Raw genomic sequence first — 11,883 nt, 5'->3', positions numbered from 1 at the left:
TTTCCAACTGGGGTGTGATGGATGGTTTTTATTGGGCTCATAGATGGATGAGTGACAGAAATAGATGAGCGCAGAGTAAAGGCATTGCAGTGTCAACCAATTCTCCATCTCTTTTGTAGTACCATCTTATTACAAATTAGTACTAAATCTAGTTAAAGACAGGTTAAAGGGATGTGGGCGAGATAAAAATGTTGAGATCCCGACCTCAGGTCTGTGAACAGCCCAGGCGTAAAAACCATGGAAAATCAATCCTGTATCATATAATATATTATGTGTTATTAACTAGCGAGACTACGTTTTTGTGATAGCCTGTTTTGTCGCCCTTAGCTCTTTCAGATTAAGAAAAATTAATGACTTGAATTGACTGCCCTCACAGCCCGGGATGATTATTATCACAGTTAGTTTCACTGACTTGTAGGAATCTATTTGGCTTTAGCGTTTCCATTTATCACTGGACTCTGTCTTAGAAGTCATAAAGACAGTACTAAGCTCCTACTCTGACGAGATAAAATGTAAGTACCGACGCCGCACAGTGTTAAACTCAGCCTAAAGGACCTTTCAATTTTTCGGCAACATTTACCAATCTCAGGACCAGTTGCTCTTTTTAATTAACGTTCCTGAAACTGTTATCATTGTAAACAAGGAAATGGATGGGTATCAACTAGGGTATTTCATAGTGAAAGCTTTCAGTTTTCACAAGTTACTAATTTTTGTACTACCACTTTTCTTATTGCCCAGTAAATCCTTTCTGTTTTTCAGTATATTGATCCAGAAAGCAGGTCGCCAACGACTTTTTTTTTCACAGTTGATGGCATATCATACTTCGGGGCTCTGCATATAAAGCCGAGGCTGTAAACATTTGAACATTGAAGGTAATCATTATTTTAACCAAGATTTCTTCATCGTCTAGTTACTTGCGAAATTTATCATCATGTAACATTAGTTTCTTGACAGTAACAAAAGAAAATACTTTTATCTATACAAAATTACGTTATTAGTAGCGGTGATGATGTATAGTAAGATCTGGATTGAGATTTGTAACATCAGTAATTTTGTAAGTAAGAATAATAATGATTACTATGACGTGACAATCATAATGTCATCATCGATGAGATCCCTATCATTATGAAATACGCTGGACTTCTCTCCTCCGTTCAACCGAGGCACGATAAGCCCAGAAATGATTCCACACAGTCATCCCTTATAGAGGATGATGACATTCTAGAAGAGATTTCAAACTCGCTTTCCAAAGGCCGCGCTACTCCTGCTGAATCACGAGGCCAAGAGCAGTTTTGTCCAAATACGTTCTCCCTCTATGGTGAGGGAAAATGAAGAAGGCCTCTATGAAGCCTTTATGAACCTCTCTAATGACCCTCTACCTTCACTTTCCATTTCGCCACCGAGGACGTCAATTAACTGGTTCTTGTTTATCACCTCGATGATGTTTTCATCTCCTTGGCGTGGAAGGAGAAAGCAGCGTAGGAAAGTTATTACTAATGAAAACTTCCTTGACTTTTATAATCGCATTCGAAGGCAAAGTGTGCCTTCATTGGTAGGGAATTTGCATTGTAAGTATTTTAGTTTTGAATTCCCGAGATTGCTTAATATAATCCTCTCCTGCTGGGTACAATGTACAGGTCCACACCGGGCCTACCCCCTGTATCTAGTCAAACACACCAGCGCACTGTGACTTAAAGCCGTGACCTTAACATTATCGTGCTCCAAATGTACAGTAAATAGAATGTAAAAAAACGTTTTTATCGATATCTTAACAGTGGCCTAATGAGTAATTATAACATGAAAACAGTACCGTTAAATACTGAATAATTTTGTTAGTTGTCTTTTCCAATATTCATAAGCTTACAACCTGTTTGAATAATAATTGTTATAGTATTACACTAATTTAGTTCTATGAAAATATAATAAGTCCTTGTTCTTTCCGTAAAGCAATGAATAGCTTTGTTAATTTCTAAATTGCACGAATCATGCACTTTAGAGTATTTTTTTTCTTTAATCTTTAAAGGTAACTGCAATGAAAGGTCATCCTTCCACAAATCTTCTGGGCCATCCACTGAACACTTTTCTTTGAAAGCAATGAATTTCCAGGTCAAGCAAATCACAGGTGATCTCAGGCTTCTACATTCAATGTGCGGTAAGTTGATATCAGCCTTCATAGTATGAATAATTCTTCATTGTGCAAATTGGAAAATAGAAAAAAAAAATCGCTCGAGAGAGAGAGAGAGAGAGAGAGAGAGAGAGAGAGACAGAGACAGAGACAGTGAAGAAAAGCCGAAATAGACAGAATGGAACGTTAAGGGAGAAAATGACTCATTTATTTTATGTAACAACGCTTCCTTTTCATCATAAATGTGCTTTCTTTCAGCAATTTTATGCTTTGTTTATTGTGCAATGAAGTTCCGCTTTTTAATATTTTTCAAAATTTAGCGTGAGATTCTTAATTAGAGTGAACAGTTCTTGTAAATGATACATGAGTGCTATATTTCTTTCCCAAATATGAAAGCGGATCTCCTTCAAATGCAAAATTACTGTTGCCATTATAAAAAATTAACGTTACTTAACCAGCCTGAAAAGTTAAGACGTTCTGTTGTCCCATAAGCAAGTTTTCTGGTACCTTACCAAACATTTTAAAAAAATCATCACTGAGATCTTCCTTGCAAAATCTTTTCGTAGCAGGACAGTATTGAAGTTGATGGTGCTCGTTGCTCTCAATATTTATTTAGCCGTACTGAATGGAAAATAAGTTGGGATATCAAATGTGAGTTGAGAAGAATTGAAGTCTAGATAGATTTAGGGATATGAAGTGGGCAAAAGGGTTTCTGTACGTGAAAGAATAGGTTAATGTTTTCAGATGGTTCAGTCATGATGAAAGAATGGAGGACGATACGCCAGTGAAAAGTGTAGCTACAGTTCGAAAGGGCTGAACAGATGGGTGTAGAAGACATCTTGAAATGGAGTAAATTTCCCATTTTCCAAAAAATGCATAAATCTTAGTATGGTGAATACATCTAGAGTTTTTCTATTTTTGTTTGTCCTTGTGCCATTCCGTAAAAACAAATATCTGTATTTCGGTTTGCACATGTCTCATAATTATCAAACTGTCTATTTCCTTCTCTGGACAGAATCATGTTATATTTATATGTAAGATATATTTATTAGCATTTTTTGATGAGATATTAAGGAGGAAGTCTTAACGCAATTAGTCTTGAAAGCTGACTGCCACTTTCCTATGGTTTTTAGCTATGAAATATTATCTTTTCTGTTTGAGAGAGAGAGAGAGAGAGAGAGAGAGAGAGAGAGAGAGAGAGAGAGAGAGAGAGAGAGAGAGAGAGAGAGACCTTAGTTATCCCTTGAAGTATGGAAAGAAAACCAGCCTTACTATTTTGTCACAGAAAATGCATAAAATATCTAGGTAGACTAGTCTAAATATGATCAACTTTGCTAGATTTTCACATTTAGCAATTGACTTATTGTTCAGATTATAAGTCAGATAACATATTATCACCTAGAAAAATTAGTTCTCAACTAAATATTGTGCAGTTTTTGTACACTGTATGTATATTTGAATTAGGCCTAAATCATGCATTGTAAAAGAGCCTAGGTAGATTAGTGAATGAATGGGGTGGAGACAATTCAGTCTAAAAAAAGCAGCCTAATTCTTAAGTAAACTAACAGATAGAGAGGGTATAGCTGTCTGAACGAGCGTAATAAGATAAGAGTCATAATCCTGGATGAGAGATAAAATTTTTAGTAATAAGTGCTAAAAAATTAAATACTCGGTAGAAATAACATGTCAGACGTGACCGTAAATCAAAATCTTGCACTTAGATTAAAAATTGCTTGTCGTACGACTTACAAAATCTTAGACATTTGTTATTACACTTTATAGATCCTTATTTTTTATGTACAATGCACACACACACACACACACATATATATATATATATATATATATATATATATATATATATATATATATATCTGTGTGTGTGTGTGTGTGTGTGTGTGTGTGTGTGTGTGTGTATCAACGCGTGATACCTAGGTGATACTACCCAGTACATAATTAGGTCAACATATTTTGAGTTTAGTCGTCTAATGTTCTGGAGATGACGAACATTTTATGACATATTTTTCATATAAAACTTCAAGTCACTGATAACAAATGTTGATATCATCTGTTAATAAATTAAGCTTATGTATATACTTATTGATATAACATGGAAAAGGAAATGTTATGGAGGTAAGTGATATTTTATGACATATTTTTCATATAAAACCCTAAGTAGTAACTGATAACAAGTGTTGATATCATCTATTAATAGATTTAAGCTTATGTATACCCAGGAAAGGTATTTTTATGACAGACCGGATATGGCTTAATTTTATCTTGCGTATAACTTTGGCAACATCAAAAGGAACAGCGAGAATGTTGGAGGCCATAGTCGTTTATAGCTACCTTGAGCCATTTTCCCCCTCCCCCTCCCCCCTAGAGCAAGCGTTTTCGATGTGGAGTCGTTGTTTACCATTGTTTACCAATTTATTTTGCCATATTGTACTCTGATTTCATTTTTATTATCAACAGCATAATAAATGTATTTATAATTATATATGCCCTTATGTAATTACCCTATGTATTCTAAGTTTATGGGAAAAAATATACATGAGGGTAAATATACAAAGGAAGGTTTATTGAGACTTGAATGGTTCTGCAATGGCCATAAATAATTGGCTAGATAAAAATACATTTGCAGTATTGGGATGTTGATCATTAATATTAAATCAGTGTCTTCAGTGCAGCCCACGCGGTGCACTGTGGGCACCACTTAATGTTCTCTGCAGCGTTCCTTCGGCCCCTAGCAACCCCTCTTTATTCGTTTTACTGTACCTCTATTCATATTCTCTTTCTTACATTTCATTTTCCACCCTCTCCTAACAATTGTTTCGTTGTGCAATTGCTAGATTTTCCTCATGTTAGACCTTTATCACATTTTTACTCATTTTTTCTTTCAGCGCTGAATGACATATATTTATCAATCCGGCTCTTGTCCTTTGGCCTAAATTTTATATCCACTTGTTATTAGAATGAGTGACGAAAACTGATAACTCGGTTCTTCTTCTTTTTTATTTTTTTATTTATATATATATATTTTTTTTTTAACGAAAATGTGGAGAATTAACTGCTCTCGAGAAGGTGGCGGGAGATATTTTATTTCTCCTTATTTGAGCATGAGGCAGCAAGCCCTATAATCCCATTTCCTTCTCACGGCGGGTCACAGGGGTTCATATGCCAACAACATCTACTGATTCTTGGCGGTCAGCCATTCGCTTACTCTACAGACTGAACAATTCGTGACCCTTGACCCCCAAGGTAATAATAATAAGAATAGTAATAATAATTACATTGTTAGTAAGGGCCCTTTCAGAGGATATACGAGCGATGAAATAAGTGCTCACATATCTTATCACCTCTGATGTACAAAGTGAACGCCACCCTTGTCAGCGATAAGGGAGATTACATCGATAAAATGCGTTTTAGTCCAAGTCCACAAAACGCCATGACACTCACCAGGCTCCTCCAGGTTGCTCAGCGAGTCTAGTCATGTATCCAAAGAACGTCCGATGTTTGTGTTTGGGTTTTGTAATCGTGTTGGTGTTCCAGTCGTGCAAGAGTGAACGAACGGACTCAGAAAACTGTGAAGTTAGCGAAGGCGAAGACATTCGCCATGGAAGTGACAGACCTGTGGAAGTAGAGAAGAGATACTATTTCGCCGTGGGCTCAGTTCCTCTGGGAAGTTCTTACGGTAAGCGCACCAACTGTTATAACATCTCCCGTTGGGTGGTAGTGCTTCAGAAGGCATTATTACTTAAGGTTCTTTGCAGTGACCCTTCTTCATTCCTTTTGCTGCACCTCCGTTCCTGTTACCTTTCTTCCATCTTACTTTCCACCCTCTCCTAACAATTGTTTCATAGTGCAACTATGAGATTTTCCTCGTGTTGCGCCTTTCAATCATCCTTCGCTCTCATTTTCCATTTCATCGGTGAATGATCTCATAGGTCCCAGCGCTTAGTCTTTGGTCTAAATTCTATACATACTTCCAACTGGACATCCCTGCCTGCAACCTCTTTTACTGTTTTTACTGTACCTGCGCTCATATTCTCTTCTTTCTTCAGTCTTCCCACCCTCTCCTTACATTGTTTCAGAGTACAACTGCGAAACTTTCCTTCTATTACAAATTTAAAACCATTTGACTCAATTTTTCTATCAGCGCTGAATGACCTTATATTTCCCATCGCTTAGCCAGAATTTCATATGCCCTTGCATTTGTATAGTTTATATATATATATATATATGCAGTTCAGTTTTGTTTGGATAACTGATTCATTAGTAGGAGTTTTCTGGCGTTATAAATACAAAAATATTTCGTCTATATACATTTGGCATCTTGTTTAAGTACCAGATGCCTCGATTTGTCTATTCTGTGTATTTTAGATTTGGTAAGATTTTGTTAATACCTAAGAGTTTATCGCTTAATCGGGGAGTAAGCCTACAAACTGCTTTGTTGTTGTTCTTGTTGTTTTTGCTGGGGGGTGGGGTGGGGGGGGGGGGGGTTGCTAGGAAATGTCTATGGAAGAGACTAAAAACTAAAAAGGTCTGAAAAGGTGTTTCGCATCGAGTCAAAAATACAGGAATTTTAGGATACATAAATATTAATGTTTTTTTTAGAATGAAAATGCAAAAAATAAATAATGTGCATTTTAAACAGTGTGCAGAGAAATTATTTCTAATAAAATATATTTTATATATTTTATTTTTCGTTGGTGACCGTAGATCTTAGCACCTTTTAATTTACGTGAAAAGATTGGAATATAATGTTTACAACTTATACGCGAGGGAAAAAATTTTGCGCACACCCCGAGTAAGCTGCAGGTCGGATCACGCCTTGTTTAGTTTGTAACTACCGAAGAAGACGCAGTCTTTATACTCTCTTATCTTTTCATGACAGCCAATGTAAAGTACTCATGAAACAAGAAACTGTTCGAGCTATCCTCAGAGGCCAGGACTTACACCCTGAACGATAACTTTTTTCATTTTTTCTTGAGAACATGACAGAGTTTTATTTGATTCTTGTGACTCACAAGTAATGCGTTTATATAAGAGTCGTTACACATTGACATTTAAAATCCACGTCGTGTGTGTGTGTGTGTCAAATGGGGTTGATAATAGTATCAGTTTATCACAGTAATCGCTAAATCATTATGAATTTCCGAGACAAACATGTAGACGAGAGATATCCACTATGGCGAGAAGCGAAGCATTTTGGTAATATACATCAGTGCGTAAATAATTCTGTATTGTTCTTGAAGTATCAAATGGTTGAAATCCACATAGCTATATAACCCGTGTTTGGTTACTTAAATTTATTTCAATCACTACAAATAGCACCTAACCATATGGCAATACAGGTTATTAGGCGAAATATAACAGAGAACAATGATTAAGTTTGCTGTTAAGAGCGCTGGTAAACATTTCGCCGGTATAGGAAGAGGATTCATCTCATTTCTAATATTTTCATTGACAACACCACGACTTTTGCCGACGAAAAATTTTGGAACCAGAATATCCCTCTGGTTATGTATAAATTGCCGTTACATGTTGTCTGTAGCCTTCGCTGATAGGAGTTATATTTTTGGAGTCGTATGCCATTCCCTCTTTTCTCAAATTTTGTGCTGTATGAAACAATACGTATTCACGAATACACGAGAACAACGTAGAGACCTGGTTCACAAAATCATTGTGTGGCGTCACATTCGTCATTGATTAGATATTTCTGAAATAAGATCCGGTTGTAGATCACAACAAAACTTTTGCTTATGATCAGACAAAAAGTCTTCAGTTTATACATACATCAAAGGTAATATTGCGTTTTTTTTATATTTTTGCAAGTTCTTGGTGTACTTATAAGAAATAAAATAGCTACTTATCAAGATATTTGGGGACCATTGAACCGACACGCTAAAAGTAAGGCGCCATTAAGGAGACAATATCAGAACTTTGCAAGAGGGTTTTCACAGATTTCCGTCCATTTTGTTTTTTCGTAATAAGTTACAAAAGTCTGCTGTAGAAGATAATTAATTCTTGTTGCTGTAAAAGATAATTAATTCTTGTTTTATGTAACTGGTTTGTATATGTATATAGGGGATTGGGGTGATTTGAATTATTTCTTGGAAGCAGATTTAAATCCCGGGGCCAAAAGCTAAAATCGGGAATGAATCTGGGTAAAGACTTCGGTGAAAATCTGCATAAATATAATATCTAAACTTTGGCACACACTGCCATATTGTTATATTGATGCCAGCCTGGATATCCACATGACATCACCAGTGGTATATGGTAGTAGTATGAGTAGTAGTAGAAATTCTAACTAATATTATTGGTTATTGACAGCTGCCCTACCCGAACCATACAACTGCACAGCTAACCAAACATGTGAGGTAGACAGTGACTGCAAGAAGTGTTTCCCGAATCTGGAAATGGCTTTTCAATATGGAATTGACGACGTTGCATTTGGACCTATTTGTCAAAGTAAGTATTCATTTTTAAAGAAAAGTTGTGGATATGTGTAATATTTATCCAGGGGGATTTTATGGACAGGGAAAAACTAGAATAAAAAAGAAAATGCTCTTGCTAATAAACATGATGAATAATTGTTTTTAAAATTGGTAGGAAATAGTGCGCTCGTGTTAGGTGTGTTGATATCATCTAAATTATTTCCTTAAAATGATTGCAAGACGATAATGGCTCCGTCGAGAGTTGATAGGGAGAAGAGCCCAAGGCTGACGATTTTCTGTTAGCCAGAGAGAATAATTGAGCCTTATTACAAACGCAATCCTTGGATCAGAGAACAAATTTTCAGTGAAAATAAAATCTAAACGAATAGGATTGAAAATTAATTTTGAAACTTAGATAGTAAATAGTAGTGTAACACTAGTGTTCTTGAACGTGAACATTGCAGTCACTAGTTTTCCTGGATGGAAAAGGCAGTGATTGATGACCTTCATATATGTCTTCAAAGTTACAATGAAACAAAAGCACGCTTCTGCGTAGGCACACGGATGATCATTAATGCAACACCTAAGATTATTATCTTTTCATGAATCTTGTAAAAACTGCAGTAGCTACTTCTAACTCATCCTGAATATAAAGTCTAACCAAAATTGAGAGTTGGGACCAAACGAGTTCATTGAGAAGTACCTGAAGATGTATCCAGAAAAATAAAATGAATTAAAAGGAGCATTAGAATAGTGCATAATCATCATGATACTGATTGGTTCCTCTCCCCTAACCAGACGACACAAGACAAAACTTGTCCGATGAACTCGAGGGGCGCTGCAGCTGTGGTGTCGGAAGATGTTTCTCTTATAGCACGGACAGAGCGACCGGAAAGCAATTCTACTATTGTGGTCAATGTGGTAAGGAATAGGGAGACTTTTTATATATATATATATATATATATATATATATATATATATATATATATATATATATATATATATATAGTATATATATATATATATATATATATATATATATATATATATATATATATTTTAATTAGCTGCCATCCTTCTGATAATAACAAATATGTCCTAAATATTTTTCCTAAGACTTTTGGTAGGAGACTATATATATATATATATATATATATATATATATATATATATATATATATATATATAGATATATATCTATATATATATATATATATATATATATATATATATAGATATATATCTATAATATATTATATATAGATATATATATATATATATATATATATATATATATATATACATATATATATATATATATATTATATATATATATATATATATATATATATGTATATATATATACATATATATATATATATATATATATATATATATATATATATATATTGATAGTTAGCTTCCGTCCTTCTGATAATAACAAAATACGTCCTAATTCTTTTCCTAAGACTTTTGGTATAACGAGCATAAGGGACGCTATTCTCTATTTATATGCACTGGACATCGTAGTAGTGTTTACGCTGATCACCTTATTTCCACTAGTCGTTTACTAACGATTCACTGTAGCGTAATTCTTTGCTATTTAAGCTGTAAGGGAGTTTAACAAATGCAAACGTAGTTTTATAGAGTCTTGTCCGAAGTAGTATATTTTGACTTCAGCGAACAGATATGATTGTGCTTGTTTGGTGCGAGTGTGTTTACACACAAACACGGACATACATATATATGTATATAATATATATATATATATATATATATATATATATATATATATATATACGTATATATATATATATATATATATATATATATATATATATATATATATATATATATATTTCCTATATGAAACTCCTTTAAAATATTTTTTTCAGTTTCCTATTTAATTTTATTACGGCGTCAGTAACCTAATAGATGTTGCAACGCCAGTTTTAGTAACCGTAAGTCAATCAATGAAGCTACATCACTTGATAACTTTGGTTACAAGATAAGAAGTAAAACTAGCATCTGTCTGTCACAATTTGTCGGTCATTATCATCAGTTGAAGAGCAACGAACCCTATTTTAATTCTGCATATACAACTTTTCTTTCAAGGATACGTTGGGGCAAGTTGTGCTGTTCACCGCTGTATTCATCCTTTGTCTGAATGCCGCAATGGTTTCTGTGAATGCATCGAGCAAGGGATCTTCTACAACTTGGCGTTCTGGTAAATAATCCTTCGTCACTCGTTTCGTCTCTTTCCGCTTAGTTTTGCTTTCAGTATACAGTAGTTCACTGTAACTGTCCTGCCAGTGCATATGACTGTACTGAGACATCGAACTTTGTAATAAGCGTAAGGAGTATCACCTAAGAGACACAGGATCTTTAAAAATACTGAATGGTACAAGAGACACAGGATCTTTAAAGATATTGAATGGTACCCACAATTTGATTAATCTTTCAGTTCCGCACTTGTAGGAGCTAAGTCCAATGCACAAATGTAAATCATAATTGACCAACTTTCAGGATATATCAGTTACTTCTTATAAGCAATTTTTTAGAATTTCTAGCATAAAACAATGCCAAAACGAATGTAAATTCAGTGAACTGTTCTGAGGTGTAATGAAAAGCATTGCGGGTTTCTATAGTCTCTTTAACTAGTAATAATAAGAGTAGTAATTACAATAATAATAGTAATATCCAACTAATCATCAAGGCATCGCAACTGATAACGTTTTCCCGAATATAATTGCAGCTACATTCCTTACTTCGGGGCGAAAGTCATTGTCCAGATGTTCATTAGCACACTCATCATTGTCTCTCTGTGTGGCGTCCTGGCTTACAGCTACCACAGATTATCAAGGTATGCACTCATTAAAAATAGAGAGGTTATTGTAAAGGCATGTATGAAAATGAAGAGGTTGCTAGCTTGAAAGCAACTGTACAAGGTTTCTCAGAATTTCGGGGTAAAGATTGCCACTGTGATATACTACAATTGAATATATTTTACTGATCCCCAACAGTTTTGGCACATTTTTCAAAGTGCTTCTTTCAGCTAAGGTTGAATGAGATATTTTATGAAAAGTGTGAGACCTCTTGAAGACCACCTAAAGAGAAACTCTGTCATGGGTGCCAAAGCTCATGAAAACTTGCCTGTAGGCATTTTGTAAAATGCGAGAACGCTCCTAGAGACTAGTGAAGAGACTAGTAGAAGACCTGCTGACGATGTACATTGTAAAAGTGCTAGCCGAGAGACACTTGGTATCATGTGCAAAAGCTCCATAAAGACCAGCTAAAGGACCTTATGGTAGAAGT

At 34.9% G+C, this 11,883-nt stretch overlaps 1 protein-coding gene across 1 annotated transcript in view; it reads left to right on the top strand.

Annotated features, from left to right (window-relative positions):
• Positions 1–5,553: 5,553 nt before the first annotated feature.
• LOC135198485 (uncharacterized) overlaps positions 5,554–11,883 on the top strand; it is a 9,244-nt gene continuing 2,914 nt past the window's right edge. Inside the window, exons 1-5 of the mRNA XM_064226073.1 lie at positions 5,554–5,819; positions 8,465–8,602; positions 9,367–9,489; positions 10,684–10,795; positions 11,324–11,431. Coding sequence (XP_064082143.1) covers positions 5,618–5,819; positions 8,465–8,602; positions 9,367–9,489; positions 10,684–10,795; positions 11,324–11,431 — 683 coding nt within the window. The 5' untranslated portion in view covers positions 5,554–5,617. The remainder of the gene's footprint in view (positions 5,820–8,464; positions 8,603–9,366; positions 9,490–10,683; positions 10,796–11,323; positions 11,432–11,883) is intronic.

The sequence above is a fragment of the Macrobrachium nipponense genome, chromosome 22, assembly GCF_015104395.2.
Source record: "Macrobrachium nipponense isolate FS-2020 chromosome 22, ASM1510439v2, whole genome shotgun sequence".
Lineage (NCBI taxonomy): Eukaryota > Metazoa > Arthropoda > Malacostraca > Decapoda > Palaemonidae > Macrobrachium > Macrobrachium nipponense.
Note: the sequence above shows the minus strand (reverse complement) of the source record. Positions and strands in the feature narration are given on the sequence as shown.